This window comes from Coturnix japonica, chromosome 4 (genome assembly GCF_001577835.2).
Source record: "Coturnix japonica isolate 7356 chromosome 4, Coturnix japonica 2.1, whole genome shotgun sequence".
Lineage (NCBI taxonomy): Eukaryota > Metazoa > Chordata > Aves > Galliformes > Phasianidae > Coturnix > Coturnix japonica.
This window is the reverse complement of record NC_029519.1, coordinates 2,323,758-2,339,730: the sequence shown is the minus strand read 5'-3', so window position 1 is coordinate 2,339,730 and position 15,973 is coordinate 2,323,758. Positions and strand designations below refer to the sequence as shown.

General features: G+C 57.5%; 4 protein-coding genes across 7 annotated transcripts in view; 1 reads left to right on the top strand and 3 right to left on the bottom strand.

Annotated features, from left to right (window-relative positions):
• Positions 1-425: 425 nt before the first annotated feature.
• On the bottom strand, positions 426-5,737 carry LOC107312575 (sestrin-3-like). 2 transcript variants are annotated; one of them, XM_015860118.2, is made up of 9 exons: positions 5,589-5,737; positions 4,195-4,404; positions 3,942-4,124; positions 3,622-3,858; positions 3,432-3,540; positions 3,213-3,331; positions 2,658-2,848; positions 2,076-2,220; positions 426-1,682 (listed from the first exon to the last, which is right to left on the bottom strand). In XM_015860118.2, exons 1-9 carry the CDS (start codon positions 5,652-5,654, stop codon positions 1,593-1,595), a joined length of 1,350 nt encoding a protein of 449 aa, XP_015715604.1. In that variant the 5' UTR covers positions 5,655-5,737; the 3' UTR covers positions 426-1,592. The 2 variants fall into 2 exon arrangements, with proteins under 2 accessions (XP_015715604.1, XP_032299857.1); XM_032443966.1 differs by having other exon boundaries at positions 4,195-4,641; positions 5,589-5,674.
• Positions 5,738-6,057: 320 nt separating this feature from the next.
• On the bottom strand, positions 6,058-7,600 carry C4HXorf65 (chromosome 4 CXorf65 homolog). Of its 2 annotated transcripts, none has more exons than XM_015860121.2 (6): positions 7,492-7,600; positions 7,322-7,408; positions 7,117-7,251; positions 6,975-7,043; positions 6,771-6,892; positions 6,058-6,194 (listed from the first exon to the last, which is right to left on the bottom strand). In XM_015860121.2, exons 1-6 carry the CDS (start codon positions 7,514-7,516, stop codon positions 6,087-6,089), a joined length of 546 nt encoding a protein of 181 aa, XP_015715607.1. In that variant the 5' UTR covers positions 7,517-7,600; the 3' UTR covers positions 6,058-6,086. The 2 variants fall into 2 exon arrangements, with proteins under 2 accessions (XP_015715607.1, XP_015715608.1); XM_015860122.2 differs by having other exon boundaries at positions 6,804-6,892.
• A 257-nt stretch (positions 7,601-7,857) lies between these two features.
• Positions 7,858-10,852, bottom strand: IL2RG (interleukin 2 receptor subunit gamma). 2 transcript variants are annotated; one of them, XM_015860120.2, is made up of 8 exons: positions 10,410-10,852; positions 9,594-9,684; positions 9,295-9,479; positions 9,066-9,208; positions 8,827-8,989; positions 8,640-8,748; positions 8,485-8,569; positions 7,858-8,404 (listed from the first exon to the last, which is right to left on the bottom strand). In XM_015860120.2, the coding sequence occupies exons 1-8, from the start codon at positions 10,489-10,491 to the stop codon at positions 8,213-8,215; spliced, it is 1,050 nt and encodes a 349-aa protein (XP_015715606.1). In that variant the 5' UTR covers positions 10,492-10,852; the 3' UTR covers positions 7,858-8,212.
• A 184-nt stretch (positions 10,853-11,036) lies between these two features.
• Positions 11,037-15,973, top strand: part of MED12 (mediator complex subunit 12) — a 33,596-nt gene continuing 28,659 nt past the window's right edge. Inside the window, exons 1-6 of the mRNA XM_015860124.2 lie at positions 11,037-11,199; positions 11,303-11,407; positions 12,246-12,437; positions 13,843-14,002; positions 15,274-15,449; positions 15,701-15,811. Coding sequence (XP_015715610.1) covers positions 11,101-11,199; positions 11,303-11,407; positions 12,246-12,437; positions 13,843-14,002; positions 15,274-15,449; positions 15,701-15,811 — 843 coding nt within the window. The 5' untranslated portion in view covers positions 11,037-11,100. The remainder of the gene's footprint in view (positions 11,200-11,302; positions 11,408-12,245; positions 12,438-13,842; positions 14,003-15,273; positions 15,450-15,700; positions 15,812-15,973) is intronic.

Below are 15,973 nucleotides of genomic sequence, written 5' to 3'. Positions count from 1 at the left end.
TTCCTGTAAGCACACAATGGTTGGTGCAGGTGGGGAAAGAAAATGCACTGGGTGGATTTTGTGGTTGTCGATTGGCTCTGGGAGGATTAAATCCAGATTTGACGTAGAACAGGGGAATGTTTGTTCGCTCCCAGTGGTTGTTAATAGGTTTTATGCTGATCTGAGCATTGCCAAGGAGAGCAGAGCTAGTTGCGCAGCCCTGCTGTGTTCCATCCTAATGGATGCTTGAGTTCTGCGTGCCTTTCTGGTAGATGATGTCACCATTTCTCTAGTGGTGCAGTCCCTGGTGCTGGAGTTCCCCGCTGCAAAGCTGAGCTGGGATGTTACAGCACCTTTGGGCAGCACACCCAGCCCTGCCCAACACAGCCATCCAGATACCAGCACCGTCCCAGTACAGCCTGCCCCAGCCAGAAAGAAAACGCGCATCCATGTCAAACATAATATATTTATAGCAAAAATAGGCTTTTTCTTTAGCTTCCATACACAAGGTTTTCTCCCCATACATTTACGCAGTAAACAGGTCGACTGAAGCAGCGTGCACTGGGCTGACCTTACAGCTGCCCTCACTTCAGACTCCCTCTGATGATGGGGTGCCCTGTACCCCCTCTTGTAGTTCCCAGGGGGAACCAGGTTCCCTCGCCCCCAGCTCTGGGCTGTTCACATGCATGGAGCAGCTCTGAGCCAGGGAGCTCCTGGCAGGGTGGGCTGGTGCTGCTCACCCAGGGCAGCCCCAGGAGTCCCCAGCCTATGGCTGGGGCTTCCCTTAGCTCAGCTGGGCTGTTAAGAGCAAACGTCTGGGTGAAGGACCCCAGCCCTTGTTGCTGTGAGAGGAAGATGCCAGCTCTGTGTTAACTCAGGAAGCCTCCCTCATTTCTCTTGAACCTCCACCAATAGGAAACGGCACGGGGTTTGGGACTAACAACCCTGTGGACAGCCACAAGTCCTCTGTGCAACCCTCCGGAGCCCAAAGGCTGTCAGAGGCCCTCTCACCCTGCACAAGGAGTGCCAAGGGCACTCACCTGCAAGAGCTTCGTGGTTTGGAGTTGGCTTGTCTGACCCACAGGGTTTTGTTTGGCACATGAACGTGGATGGCAGGACATGGGCACAGCAGCAAGTGCATCCCCTCCCTGTGCTGGGCTGGGACCCAGCACACACACTATGGGATGCCACAGTGCACCCACCTGGCTCCTAAGCAAGATGTTGCCTCCATGGAGGCTGTCAATAGGGGGGGTGGAAGCAGAGCTCCTGCAGCACAGGGATGAGGAGCTGCTGCTAACCCTAACCCTCCAACACAGCCTGATCCCCTCCTGACCCCCCACCCGTGTCTTTGGCGGTCCTCCATGGACAAGTTCAAGTCTTCAGCATCACACCAACATCTCCGCAGCACGGACTTGCCTCACAGTTTGGTAATTGCACGAAACAGGGCTACTCAGCGTGCCCCACAGGGGGAAAAAAAAAAAAGAAAAGGAACAAGACAGTCAAGTAAACTAAATGGAGTCATCCCTCGCCGCCTGTCCCAGCACGACGGGTTGCACACGAGTCCAGGGAGAGAGGATGCTGCCCGGCCCTGCCGCAGCGCAGCTCCCCACTGCCTACGAGACCATGTACTGGGTAATGGCCTGCAGTGCGTACAGCAGCTCTGCCTGCATCCTGGCCTCCAGAATGAGCAGGTTCACGTGGACCTGGGGGAGAAGCAGGAGATGCTCATGCAGCAAGCACCCATCCAGATTCAAGTGTCGTTTGGCAAAGGACAAAACACTACCAGGTTTTCCAGCATGGGCAGATGCCCTTTTCCCCTCCTGTTCTGCAGCCTGTTGCTGTTCCCAGTGCTGTGTGCTGGGCATCAGCACATCACTGCTATGGGTTACAGCCAGACCAAGGGCTTGCCCACCAAGGGATGACCACCTCTCAGCTCCCCATGCTGCCAGTGGCCCTGTGCCACACATTACACCCAACTCCTTACAAACAGCCCATTTCCATTTTCCTCTAGCTCCCATTCAATGGCTTAAAAGTTTCTGCTCCGTGAGCATCCCAACCCTCAGCCCCTGCTCACCCCCTCTCAGAGGCTGCCCTACCTTTTCACTGTGCTTGAACTGCTTCCAGAACCTGTCAAACATTTCTGGGTTTGTCTTCTCTGGGTAGCAGGTTACCGTTTTAATGTAAACTTTGAGCATTCGCTCCAGTAGATGATTCACTTCTGCGTAGTCGTAGTCATCGTACCTGCGGGAAGCACAGGGCAGTCACAGCCAGCTCCCGGCCCCAGCCACACATCTCTCCTGTGGTCCACCAGGGACACGTCACAGCCATGGGGCAAGGACACAACACTGGGCACCGATGCCCCGTCTGTGCAGCACCTTGCAGCAGCCATGCATAGTTATAGAGCAGTTGGGTTGGAAGGGATCTTACAGCCCACCCAGTCCCACCCGTGCCATGGGCTGGGTGCCTCCCACCAGCTCAGGCTGCCCAGGGCCCCATCCAGCCCAGCCATAGGCACCTCCAGGGATGGAGCTCTCTGGGCAGCCTGTGCAACTGAATCGTTATCTTTTTTCCAAGCCCATGTACAAGAACACCTCCACACAGCTGGGCACACAGCCCACTCTCTTCCCACCTGGATTGACGTGGTTTTCTCCCCTGGACCACGAGGTTGCTGTCTTTACCTGATGCCAAACATGCAGTGGATGTAGTTCCAGATGCCCCGCTTGAAGACCGAGGGTTCGCAGCCCTGCCGCTTGGCCATGGCACTGCTCTGCAGACCATCCACCATGCGAAACTTCTCATCAAGGAGATGCCCAATGTCTGAGTAAAGCCGGTTAACCAGGGAAAAGCCGTGGTCTTCCCAAGAGTAATCCTGTTGAGCACAGCAAGAGGCTTTTGCTACTGCAGAAAAGATTTGAGGCCTGTTCCTGGGGAGAAGGGCTGCCAAAGACCTCGGGATGCAGCAGAATTCACAGGGTTTTCTCTACCACAAGTCACAGTGTCCCTCACCAAGCAGCTTGGGAATGATTTCGACCACCATCTCAGTGCCAACCCACACCCAGCCCAGAGGGGACGTGTGGTGGTCCTTGAGGGCGCAAGTCACTGGTCACCATCCCCCCAGCCCTCTGATGTGTCCCATGGTGGGGCACAGCCCTGCTTGGGCATTCTGGGGCCATGCGGGCAGCCCACGAGCACCCACCCACTCCTTGGATGGCAGGAGAGAGCAGGAACCTCACCTGGACTCTGAATACCTGCGTCTGCTCCTCATCGCGCCGCGCAAAGTCCTGGTACCCAAAGTCGGGGTCCTGCAGGTAGCACGCGAGGTTGGCAGCACCGGTGACCTCCCCATCAGTATCTGTGTGGGGAGAGCCCACAGACGGTTGGCATTGCCCCATTCCCAGGCACTGCTGGCAGCAATGCTCCCATCCCGATGCTCCCATCCCACACCCCCTCACCTTCCTCGCGGTCTGGCAGCGGCCTCATCTCCTCCCTGCCCTCCATCTCCACGTGGATCCGCTGAACGCGCTCCCGCAGCGAGTCCAGCTCCATGCAGGAGTCCAGGGACTGCACAGGAGCACGGCAGGCTGTGAGGACGGGATCCTCCCACACCATCCCTATCCCCGCAGTCCCACCCCAGGGGCTCACCCTTTTGCGGTTGATGCGCAGCAGCTCCTGCCCGCAGCCGTTCCCCATGGCGGCCTCACAGAAGCACTGGTTCCCAGGTGGAGAGGACTTCAGCAAGCCCCGGCCCACCGGCCCTTCCTCCTGCTCACAACCACAGCCGAAAACGAAGCTGGCAAGCGCGTGGCAGTGCGCCAGGAGGACAACGGCGTGCACCAGCTCTGCCAGCGACCAGCTCCACTCGCTGATCTTCAGCAGCTTCTGTGGGACAGACAGGGCAGCAATGCACGGCGGGCAGGCAGTGAGTGCACCCCATCCGCACACAACCCGCTCATCCCCGCTACCTCGATGTGCTCCTTGGTGATGAGCCAGGGTCTGTGCGCCAGGATCTTGTTGATCTCGCTGAGGTTGCGCAGTTTGAGGGGGATGAAATCGAGCCCACGCAGCCACTGGGGATCACCCCCCGCCCGCAGGAACTGCAGCACGTGGAGGTTCACCAGGTACCGGCAGTGGTGCCGTGCGGCCGCCTGCAAGAGCCAAATGTCAGCCCCAGTTGGCTTCTGCGGGGCGATCCGAGGGCTGTGAGGGTGGGCTCACCATGATGGCGATGTAATGGCGGCAGTCGAAGGGCAGCGGGCCGTCCATGTGCAGCAGGTAGTGCTGTGTCTTCAGGAAGCTGTCGAGGTAGCGGGGGTGGTAGCCCATCTGCTGGGTCACTGCCTCCAGCCGGCCCCGGCTCGCCAGAGCCTTCACAAACAGGAATTGAGGGCGCTCAGGCTCACCGCCACCACCGGACATCTTCACCACCTGTGGGAGCACAGGAGGGGATCAGGGGGTCCCCATGCTGCCAGAGAGAGGATGCTCTCAGAGCCCAGCCCAGGCACCCATCACTGCCACGTCAGGCCTGGTTAGCTGCAGTCCATCACACCCATGGAGGAGCAGTGCGGGATGTGGCCATGACTTTTTGTGCCATTGCTGGTGACAAGTGCAGTGGCTCCGGTGTCAGTGCTTTGCTCAGGTGCCATCTGGAGCTTTGCTTTTGGTCTGGGGAAAAGGAGGGCAAAAAAAGGAAAACCAAAAGGGGATGAGGAGCGCCAGCTCCTGTGTCCCAAGGGCAAAGGCTGGAAGTGAGCTGCCCTGCCTGTGCATGGAGCTCACCAGCTTGGTGCCAGGGCCACCAGGCGTGATGGCTTCTCCACTCCGGGTGCAAAAGGACCAAGAGCAGCCCCATACCCACACGTGGGCCACGGGGACAAGGCTGCCATTCAGCCCCACCACCATGACAGTCTCTCCCACCCACACCCCCCAGCACTGCTGTCCCAACATCCCCACAGCCTCACTGCTCACACCCGAGTGCCGCCACACTTCACCCTCCCCAGCCCTCCTCGCTCCCCCTCCTGGCATCCCGGCGCCCGGTTCCAGCCGCTGCTCCTCGACGGCAGCCGTCGGGGCCGGGATCCGTCTCCTCCCCCACTCCTGGTGCACAGGACCCCGCCGGGGGGCTCCCCCCGACCCCTCCCCGAGGCGGCTCCCGGCTCCTTGCGGCCCCGCCGGTGACGCCCGCCGTCCCGCAGCCCCCGTCCCGCTATCTCGGACTCGAGGGCAACGCCGGTGCCCGGTGCGGGCTGCCGGTAACCGGGGCCCCATTGTGCGAGCAACGGCGGCGGCAGCGCCCCCGGTGCGCAGCGCGGGCAGTGCAGGCGGAGAGAGAAAAACAACTTTGATTGGCAGTGATGGAGGCACGGCGCCTCCCGCATCCCGCACAAAGGGGACGGCGCCGCCGCACCGATACCGGCACCGGCACCGGGCCCCGCTGCGGGACAGCGCCGGCCCCGAGCCCCGGCGGCGGGCGGCGAGCAGGGACCGGCCGGGGGGAGCGGGGGGTGGGGGCGGCGGCCGAGCTGCGGGCAGGGCCGGTGCTGCGGGCGGGACCGGGGCACAGTCAGCGCGGGGTCCGGTGGGGGCTCCGGTAGCGGCGGGGCGGGTCCTACCTGCCCCGGCAGCCGCTGGCACCGGCTTCCTCGGGGGTGCTCCACGCTCTGGGGACACACGATCATGGTGAGCCCGCCGCCGTGCCGATGCTCTGTGCCCGCTGCCGGCACCGCCCCGCCCGCTCCGCCGCCACCCGTCCCGCCCCGTCCGGTCCCGGCCGCCGGCACCGCCGAGCCGGGCACCGCTGCAGCCCGGACCGGGAGGGGGCGCGGCCTCCGCTCCGCCTCTTCCAATCGCCTTCCCCGGGGGGCGGGTCATGCCGGAGTCACGCCCCCAACCCGCCGCTCGGGGCGGAGCCGGAGGGGGCGGAAGCGCGGGGCGCCATGTGGGCAGCGGTGGAAAGTTACCGTCAGTGTGCGCACAGAACACGCCCACGGGGATGGGGGGTGGGGGGCTGGGGCTGCCCCACCGATAGGGGGCGATAGTGGGGCGGGGTATGGACCGGGAGACCGGGGGCACGAGCACGGCTGGAGTGCGGAGTGCTGCTTTATTGGGCCTCAGCGCTGCCGCGGCTGCTGCCGACCCCCCAGGGCCAGTGTGCTCTTACGGGGGGAGGCGTACTGCTCCTCACGGGGCCGGGATGCGCCTCTACCTGCTGCCTTAACCTGCAAGGGACGGTGGGAGGCATGAGGGTGGGAACAGCGGGACAACGTGGGGAGGAGGCACGGGGATGTGGCAGTGGGAATGGGGACAATGGGATGTGAGGATGTGGAAGGGGATGGGGGCAGCGGGGCACAAGGGTGTGGGCGTATGATGGCAGGGAATGGGGACAAGGGGAGTGAGGACACGGCCATGGGAATGGGGGCAGCGGGGCACGAGGATATGGACACAGGGAGGTAGGGGATGGGGGCTGTGGGGTTGGGGCTGTCAGAGATGGGGGCTATGGGCAGGAGGTGATGAGGGCGGTGGGACATAAGGATGTGGCCGCAGAGTTGACCAAGAATGGTGCTCCAAATACGCAGGTGGAGTGGGATGGGGATGGAGACAAGCACTGATGGAGAACCAGGGTGAGGCCTGAGGGTGGCGTGGCACGGGGACAGCAGGTGTGAGGAGCAGCAGCACCCCCAGCCCCGGGTGCTGGAGTTGGGAAGGGCCCCTGGTCACACTGGACCCATGGCCGGTGGTGTCCCGGTACCCAGGGGGGATCCCCTGTGCCGTGTGATCCCCCGACCGCCCCGTACCACTCCCTGAGTGCGGGCAGCAGTGGGCAGCACCTCGGAGCTTGGTCCCTTCCTGCTCTCCAGCGTCTTCAGGGAGCGAAGCGGCTTCCCATGAGGGTTCTGCCCATACAGCCGCAGCGCCTCTGCACCACAAATGGGACTGGGGGTTCAGCAGCAGCCCCAGGCTGGTGCCCCCACCCCATGCATTCCCATCCCCGCACCCACCGGTCAGTGCCACGCTGGGGTTCTTCAGGAGGGGCACAAAGGACTGTGCTGTCTGCTCCTGCGCGGTGCCTGCGGGGATGTGCCATTATGTTCCCCTATCCCCACTGCGGTGCCCACGGGGACCACGGGACCCTGCACATACCGGGGGCACCAAACTCAACCCTACAGACATAGTAGGTGCCGTGTGCCTCGAGGAAGTCGCTGGCCCTGTCCTGCACGGTCTTCACCTGGAAGAGCATCTTGGGGCTGCCCAGATTGTCACACAGGTCGATGACTTCTGCAAAAGCCACAGTGCGTGGGCACAGCATCCCACCCCAGCGGGCCCCCCCACTGCCCCCTGCGCTCACCGTTGGGGGGGACCCCCACTTTGCTGCGCAGGTGAGATAGCAGCAGCAGCACGGGGCAGTCGGTGTTGGCCAGGAAACTCTCGTTGTCTGCAGGGAAACAGTGGCAGCCAAGGGGACCCTGAGCACCACTGGGGTGGCACGGGATGAGCCTGTGGCTGTGGGGAACTCACCACCGTGGGTGATGTGGATGAACATGATGCTGCTGTGGGGATGGGAACGTGGGGCCTGGTGCTGCTCCACAGCGTTTGTGAGGTGGGAGGCGGGTTCTGGGGGCTGGTGTTCTGGAGTTCCCCCCCAGTCTTCCCAAAATCATAGAATCACAGAATCATTCAGTTTGGAAAAGACCTGTAGGATCCTTCAGCCCATTCCCAACATGCCACTGACCTCGTCCTTCAGTACCACCTCTTGATAACTCTGGAACATTTCCAGGGACACCACCATGCCTACATCTTTATGTCCCACTGTCCCCATCCCATTTCACTGCCTGAGCTCTTTCAGAGAATGTTTTCCTAATATACAACTCAAAATGAGACCAGTCAAGACTGAAGCGCAGCAAAGCTTTATTGCAGCTGGAAGCTGCAAGTTGGAAACCTGTAGCACAAGCAAGCAAGTGGCCAGGCTTGTGCATGGCCAGGCTTACGCATGCCCAGAGTACAACTGCAGCTGGGGTGACACTGCAGCTTGTCCCCTCAGGGTGGCTCTCGGTGCTGTGCATGTCTCTTGGTGCTCTGTACCTCTGGCTGGTGGCTCTTGCCTGCTCTGCAGCCGCCTGCTGCCCCTTCCCATCCATTGCCACTGGGCTGTGAGCGCAGCCATGGTGAGGAGCAGGGCTGGGGTCCCCTGGGCACTCGGCAGGGTGGAAGCAGGGAGCAGCGTGTTTTGGTGCCAGCATCACACTCCCACGTAGCTGTTCTTGTAGGGGCCTTGTTCATGGGGGCCAGGCATCCCCCCTGGTGGGAGGGCGCTATTGTCTTGGAGGGGCTCATAGCCCTCCTTAGAGGGCAGCTCGCTCACGTGGCAGATGCTCTCACTGTAGTTGGGCTTGAAACTCTCCACTACATCTTTCGGGACTCCGGCCCATTCCTTGAGGGACAGAGCGGGGTGAGAGGGGTCAGGAGCTGCCACCAGCTGGGTGGTGTAGTGAGCCATGGCAGCCGCCTTACCTGGAAGTCACCATTGTGGGTGATGAAGAGATCGTCGAAGTTCTTGCTGGGGTTGGGGATTCGGGGCATGATGATGACCCACACCCTGCATGGGAGCAGAGAGGCGTCAGAGGGGCTGCCCCACACTGCCCCACACCGCCCAGCCATGCACCCACCTTTCCATGCGCACCAACAGCACCACCAGGACCAGCAGCAGCAGACAGGAGGCGATGGGGATCAGCACCGTGTGGATCCAGAACCACTGCACCTGCTCCTCTGCCACACCTACAACGAGCCAGGGGGACACTGTGAGGACACTGCAGGGATGCCGTGGGGACGCTGGGGGCTCAGGACCACTTCTACCCTTGCTGCTGGAGTTGCTGCCCCAGAATACAGGCAAACTCCACTCGCTCCACAGCTGGGTGCTGCCACAGTAGTTGTTGATCTTGCTGCGCACGTAGAAGGTGTAGTATTTCTCATAGTCCACGCTGGGGAGGGAGAAGATGTCTCCTTTCACCTCCTGCTTCTGCAGAGAGAGGAGGGGTGGGTGGTGAGGGCAGGCGCTACGTGGCCGGGGGCAGGCGCGGTGCGGGGGCTGTCACCGTCCAGCTGGTGTCCTTGTTGCTCTTGTACTTGACGACGTGCTCCAGGCAGTGTGCCTTGGGGTAGGGCGAGCTCCAGGTGAGCTGCAGCTGGTTGCTGCTCATGTTGCGGATGGTCAGGTTGACGGGCGCCTCTGGTTTCACTGCGAAGCACAGGAGGTACCTGGTGAGAGCTGTACTCACCACCCACGTCCTGAGGACCCATGGGTGTCCCCACGCCACCACGTACCGTAGTTCTGTAGCTCCATACAACTGCTGGGGATCTCCAGGGTCTGGCCATTGAGGCTGGTATTGACGCGGACATGGAAGGGCTGGAACTGGATGATCTCACTCTGCTTGAAGCGGCAGCCGATGCGCACACCGTGCTCCCACAGGTACTGCTGGCACTCCACCACGGGCGACCTGTTCTCATACCTGCACACGGCAGTCATGGGGCTGCTTGAACCCTGTGTGCTCCTCCCAGAGCCCATCCCAATGCTTTCCATCCCCACGGGGCTGCAGGTGGAGCCTCCAGCCCCAGGCACCCACCAGTAATAGAGGGAGTAGTTGGCTGTCAGCGTCTGCCCGCTGCCCCATGTGCAGGTCATGTACTCCTCATTGAACAGGATGCAATCCACCCCTGGAATCATTCAGGTTGGAAAAGACCTCTCAGATCCCCAAGCTCATCCCCAGCCCACCCCAAGACATCCATCACCGCATCTCTCAGTGCCACATGCCCACCCCGAGGAGCCCCGAGCTCAGCGCTGTGGTTATGGCAGGATGCTGCGCTCAGCTGCATTTGCCAGAGGAAATGCGTGTTTACCATTTTGTAACGCACAGCAAATGGTGGAGCTGAGCAAATGAGAGCCGCTTTGGGATGGAAACTGGGTGCGTGACCGACAGATCAGAAGTGAGCTTCCAGCAGATAGCAAAGGTCACAGAGGAACCATCCACCCCTGTCCCCTGCATATGTGAGCACCGCTGACACCACAGTAATGCAAATGGAGGCCAGCGCAGATCTGTTGACCACGGCTCAGCCTGGCTGACACACGGGGCTGATCCAACCTTCCCCTGGCCCTCCCGCAGCCCCCCGGCATCCGAAGGGCTCTCATCCTGCATTGCCTGGGGTGCTCACAGCCGGATGCTAAGCCACGAGGCTGCCCCATGGCCAGGCCCACAGCTGCAGGGCTGGGAGCCTGGGGGCTGTACCCACGGGGCCCATCCATACCCACATGGAGGGCAACAGCAGCAATGACACAGCGCTGAGCCAGGGGCACAAACACACCACTGAGGTCACACAGGCCCACACGGCCCCACATCCCATCCTCGGCCGCCATCACAGCAGCTTCCCCCATCCCCCCTTACCTGTGGGGCTGCTGGCTGTGGCCAGGCGGGTGCCGAGCCCCAGCAGCAGGATGTGCAGCAGCGCAGCCCCGGGTACCGCCATGCTGCGATGCTCGGCGCGCGGCCCACCTTGTGCGGCTCACAGCTTCCGCAGCACCACCACTTCCTGACCCACTGCAACACCCGCCCCATGGGGCAGCGCCGCCCTTCCTGCTGAGCCCCACGGCTGCAGCGATGTCTGGGATCAAACTCTATAACCACAGCGAGGTTATAAAGCAGGGATGTTTCTATTCAGTGCTGGGCACGTGGGATCACTCCTCCTATCATGTGGCCTGATAGACAAGAGTGTTATTAAGCTATAGAGCATTATATACATATGCAGTGGATTTCCAAGGAATCACTGACATATTGTTTTTGCAGCCCCCATTTCCACGCTGTCCCTGTGTACAGTCCGTATTGGGGTCTCACTCTGGTGGTCGTTGCGATGCATTTCCGCCAGGGGGCGCCGGGCGCATCTCGGCTTCCTTCGGCTTTTTCCGCCAGTCGCTCGGCTCAGGCTCGGGTTCTTCCCTTCGGCAATCTTCGCCTTTCCTCGGCCGGGCCTCGGGACTCTCCGGCGCCGCTCGTTTCTCTCCGCTAACCGTCGTGCCGCGCATGCGCAGCGGCGGGCGGCCCGGCGCTCGTTGTTGCGGCCTGTCCGGCCGTGCCCGGGATGGCGGCCTTCGGCGTCCTCAGCTACGAGCACCGCCCGCTCAAGCGGCCGCGCCTCGGCCCGCCCGACGTGTACCCGCAGGACCCCAAGCAGAAGGAGGTGCTGGGGGGGATGGGAGGGGGCAGCCCTCCGGGTTGGGGGTCGCGGCCGGGCCCTGTCAGCCCCTGTGTCCGGGCGCTGACCGCCCTTCTTTCCCCCGCAGGATGAGCTGACGGCCCTGAACGTGAAGCAGGGCTTCAATAACCAGCCCGCAGTGTCCGGGGACGAGCACGGCAGCGCTAAGAACGTCAATTTCAACCCGGCCAAGGTGAGAGCCAGCCCCGGGGCTGCCCTCAGACCTGCCCCGTGTGTCAGCGCGTGTCTGAGTGCGATGCCCCTGCAGCGAGGGGCTGCGGGATCAGCGGCAAGAAACTTGTTCAGCGTGGGTTTGGTGGCGTCATTGCTATGGGAGAGGAGGTGTGAGGGTTCCCGAGACATCTGGGGATGGAAGTGTGGGCTTACATAACGGCCTTGTGCTTTGTGCTCCCAGCATCCAGGCGGTAACTGCCCTGCCTGCCTTACAGGGCTTGGTGGGGAGCTGCTCCTCCTGCTGAGCTGCTGCTGTGGCCTCCTGCTTTGGGGCAGCAGCTGTGACAGTGTGGCACACCTATATTGGTTCTGACAGCGTGGGCATCCAGCATTTGTTACAGTGACTGTCTGCTAACAGATGAGGAAAAATGGCTTGGTAGCTCTTACCTGCCTTTCTCTGACCTTTCTCTGCCTCTGTCAGCTGGCAAGCTCAGATACTAGGAAAAGTTCCTTCTCCAAGAGAGCAATGATGCATTGGCACAGCTGCCCAAGGAGTGGTGCCATCACTGTCCCTGGAAATGCTCCATTTCCATAGGGATGTGGCACTGAGGGACGTGGTGATGGGCATGGTGGGGTGGGTTTGGGGATCTGAGAGAGCTTGTCCAGCCTTGATGATTCTATGAAGCGTTCTTCTCTTTATAACGAAGGAAAATATTCATGGCTTTTTGTGTTTCGGAAGCTCATAACCAACGAGACTTCTGGCTGGAAGCTCGGGTGGAATTTTAAGCACACTGAAAAGATCACTGAGCTACGAAATGCAATTCATCCTTTTTTTTTCCCCCCCCTTCTTGCTCCAGATCAGTTCAAACTTCAGCAGTATTATTGCAGAAAAGCTGCGGTGCAATACGCTGCCAGACACAGGAAGAAGGAAACCCCAGGTGAATCAGAAGGACAACTTCTGGCTGGTGACAGCGCGTTCACAGAGTGCCATAAACAACTGGTTCACGGACCTGGCTGGAACAAAGCCCCTCACTCACCTCGCCAAGAAGGTACGTTACAGGAGAGGCTGTGTGTCAGGCTCCGTGCATAGTGAGCATTACTGGAAATAATCAGCTGAGTGACTTCTCAGATTTCTGTTGCAGTGATGTGTGTTGCTGTCTTTAAGCTGAGAGCAGTATGTGTGTTAGCCTGGTTGAGACCAGACCACAAAGTGTTCCTGGTCTGTGGGACGTAGGGCCAGACATTGCCCTGGCTGCCCTGAATTCTGTAAAATAGAGAGGTAGGGTCTTGCTCTTCTGTTTCTTAGGGCCTGATAACAAGGAGAGCGCACTGTCTTTCAGGGTGAGCCTGTAAACAGGAGCCTAGGAATCTACTTTGTATTGTGGAAAGACTTAATTTGCAGCGGCAAAATAGTGGCAGAGAGTGTAGTGTAGCAGCTGGAGCCTGCCTGACCCCTGGAATTCTGTGTCAGCCTCGGGAAAATAAAATCACTGGATTTCCCCATGATCTGTTTCTTAAGAAACTTATTCCCTTTGTCTTTCTTTGTATGTTGGCTGTCGATGTCCTGAGGTCATTGTGAAAATGTAAGACTTTGGAGGTCTCTGCCAGTTTCCTGCATTGCACTCCTTTGGTTTTCATGGTCGTAGGCACAAAACCAGCTGCAGCTGGTAGCCAAGCAGTCTGTGTTTGTGAGGCAGCAGAGAATAACTGGGAAGGATGTTAGGAATGCAGTGAGTTAGTAGTTCGACAATAGGTAGTTTAGGGAACTTGAAATACCTACCCAGTGTATCTGTGCTCTCTGATTGTGTCTCAGACCTCTGTGATCGCATCCATGCTTCTGTCCTCCATCCCACGAAAGCGAACCCCACTTCTGGACTTCTTTCTGTGATGTGTTATCAATTCCTGCTCTATGAGTCCACAGTTTGATGATTTCATTGATATTCTCCAAAATCTTGAATTTTCAGTCTTGAATGATTGAATTCCTTCCTACCCTGGTATTCAATTCCCTGTTTCTCATCATCTTCTGTTGGCCACTTGTGATATTACAAGCCTTTTGTAACCATTCATGTTTACAAAATGAAGAGTCCTCTCTTCAATCTGTCCTCATCCAGCAAATGCTTGTGCTTCTGACTCAGTCTCTACCCTGTACCTTTTGTAGCTGTTTACGTCATCTCTGGAGGATATCCTCAAAGCTGTTTGCAGGATTCACAGTGAGGATTTACAGTGATGTAATTACGTTTTCTGTCTTCTTTCGTTTTGCTTTGTGTTTGTTTATACTGAAATGCTGCTCTGGTGCTGTTGCTGTCTGACCAAAGGTGAATTCCCTCAAGTTGCAGAGCAGCACAGTGTGTTTTTCCCCTGCACAGATGGCAATCCCTGCAGTGTGTGGGGTTGAACTGGAATGGTTCCTGTTCACGTTCATGGTTGTGATTTCCCCCTGCTCTGTTGTTACAGGTACCCATCTTTAGCAAGAAGGAAGAGGTCTTTGGCTATTTGGCAAAATACACCGTTCCAGTAATGAGAGCAGCCTGGCTCATCAAAATGACTTGTGCCTATTATGCTGCCATCACAGAAACCAAGGTGAAAAAGCGGCACGTCATCGATCCCTTCATTGGTAAGCACTTTGTGCGGAGCTCTGGGTTTGTCCATTCCAGGTGTTCTCTGCACAACCTGCTCTAGAACAGTAGGAGGTAACCTGGAAATCAACATAAATTCGTTTTCTGCTGATAAATCCTGGTGTTTTAATGTGCAAAACTGTCTAAACCAACAGAGCGCTATGTTGAAATATAAGTTTTAGCAGCAAGAAGTGCTTCCTTAAAGCCTACTTCTTCTTTCTTCCCATTTCTTCTCTAAACTCCCTGTTAAGTTCTGCTGTGCTCCTTTGCTGCGTAACCTCTTTTCTTACCCTACAAAGACTGCAGCTGTTATCACTTAACTATAATTGATTATCTTCTTCTCAACTAGCTGAGTATGTTTCCCAGAGAATGTCAGTATGTTATTCCCTGTTTGTTTGTCCAGTTTCATTAAGCCTTGCTGGATCCCACACCTGACATCCTTTGCATTCTGGCCTATTCCAGTGTAGGAGGGCTTCCCTGTTTTCTGGTTCTTATGGCTGTCACAACTAGACCTGCCCAAACTCCCCTGAAAAGCAGCATTAGCAACTGGATTATCATTTTCTTTCTTGTTTATCTCTGGTATATAAATTACATGGGCTGCTTGAGTGCTGATGGCTTAGTTGGATATATTGATTCCATTCACTGTCCTGTTTGTTTGTCCAGTTGCTGACCCTTTAAGCTGTTGTATGTTTTGTCTTGTTTGTTTTTATCATCTGCCTTGTCGTGGAGGATTCTAATCATGCTGTCATTTCATGCACTGAATTTCTCTCTTATATAGTTAGATTTTCATGAAAAAGTAATTAATATTAAAGAAAAAAAAAAAAAGGTGATCATAGGTTTGCACTTCTTTCTGAAATAGATTGAAAATGAGTCAGAGCTGAAGTGTTCCTGCTGTCTGGCAGGTGGTTGAGGATGCTCAAACAGGCTGGCTTAATGCTGCTCTGTACTGGAAAGCATCTTGTCTGCTTGCTGATTCTCAATAACAGATGCTGAGAAATGGGTTTTCACATTTTTTCTAGTACAAAGTAAATTCCTACCCCACCTCCCAAACTCAGGTCTTTTTTCTTGCATTATTTACTCTGTGGTTGCCCCTTTCTCACTGTTGCTCCCTGTCCAAAAGCAAGGATAGTATATGATGCTTTTCTTTACCTTTCACTGTTCTCATATGAGAGGAGCCCCTCTGGATTCCCACCTGGACACCAGCCTGCTCCTTGGTTCTCCTCCTTCTGTTCAGTGCCGCACTCATTGCTAACCTGTTTCATTTCTCCAGAATGGACTCAGATCATCACCAAGTACCTGTCAGAACAGCTGCAGAAAATCGCAGAGTTTTACAGACAGCTCCCAGGGCAAAGCTGTGGGTCACCAGCTGGGCCAATGCCCCAGGAGGTGGAACAAGCTTTGAAGCAGTGGGACTACAACGAGAAACTTGCCATGTTCATGTTCCAGGTGAGGGGCTGTGTGTGTGAGCAGAAAGCACTAGGGAGCGTACTCAAAGTGATTTATTTTTTCCCAAGGTTCTCTTTCTATAAATAGATTTCTGTGGGTTAATGTAGCTCAGAGCTCACAAGAGCAATACAGAATTGTGCAAATCTCTAGGGTTATTTCTGGTATCAGTAGGCAAGCGGTTGCTGCCACTCCATGGTACTTGGTTGAGAGTGTAGCTTCATCTCTTGTCTATTTGCTCTGTCTTTGTGCAGGATGGCATGCTGGACCGACATGAGTTCCTGACGTGGGTGCTTGAGTGCTTTGAGAAGATACGATCAGGAGAGGATGAATTCCTGAAAATGCTCCTACCCCTGCTGCTGCGGGTGAGAAACACACACTGCTTCAGCAGGGCACTGATGTGTTTGTTGTCAGTTCGCTCCTGACTAAGGGTTGGTCAGCTGTTTTTTTACTGTAAATACTAGGGAGTGTCCTTCTGCCAGAGCATCGTTCCTAGTTAATGCAAGGGCTTCTTTTTAATCCTGCTT

What these genes read in the sequence shown, in the direction of transcription:
- C4HXorf65 (XM_015860121.2), bottom strand. Translation starts at nt 7,516, where the DNA reads ATGTTCATCCACATCACCCACGGTG. An exon ending in CATCCACATCACCCACGGTG is followed by an intron (nt 7,409 to 7,491) that starts GTGAGTTCCCCA and finishes GTTTCCCTGCAG; the next exon opens with ACAACGAGAGTTTCCTGGCC. An exon ending in AGTGGGGGTCCCCCCCAACG is followed by an intron (nt 7,252 to 7,321) that starts GTGAGCGCAGGG and finishes TGGCTTTTGCAG; the next exon opens with AAGTCATCGACCTGTGTGAC.
- LOC107312575 (XM_015860118.2), bottom strand. Translation starts at nt 5,654, where the DNA reads ATGATCGTGTGTCCCCAGAGCGTGGAGCACCCCCGAGGAAGCCGGTGC. An exon ending in GCCATTACATCGCCATCATG is followed by an intron (nt 4,125 to 4,194) that starts GTGAGCCCACCC and finishes TGGCTCTTGCAG; the next exon opens with GCGGCCGCACGGCACCACTG. An exon ending in AGTTCAAGCACAGTGAAAAG is followed by an intron (nt 1,683 to 2,075) that starts GTAGGGCAGCCT and finishes CTTCTCCCCCAG; the next exon opens with GTCCACGTGAACCTGCTCAT.
- IL2RG (XM_015860120.2), bottom strand. Translation starts at nt 10,491, where the DNA reads ATGGCGGTACCCGGGGCTGCGCTGCTGCACATCCTGCTGCTGGGGCTC. An exon ending in CACAGCCAGCAGCCCCACAG is followed by an intron (nt 9,685 to 10,409) that starts GTAAGGGGGGAT and finishes GAATGATTCCAG; the next exon opens with GGGTGGATTGCATCCTGTTC. An exon ending in CAGCAACTCCAGCAGCAAGG is followed by an intron (nt 8,749 to 8,826) that starts GTAGAAGTGGTC and finishes GGCTCGTTGTAG; the next exon opens with GTGTGGCAGAGGAGCAGGTG.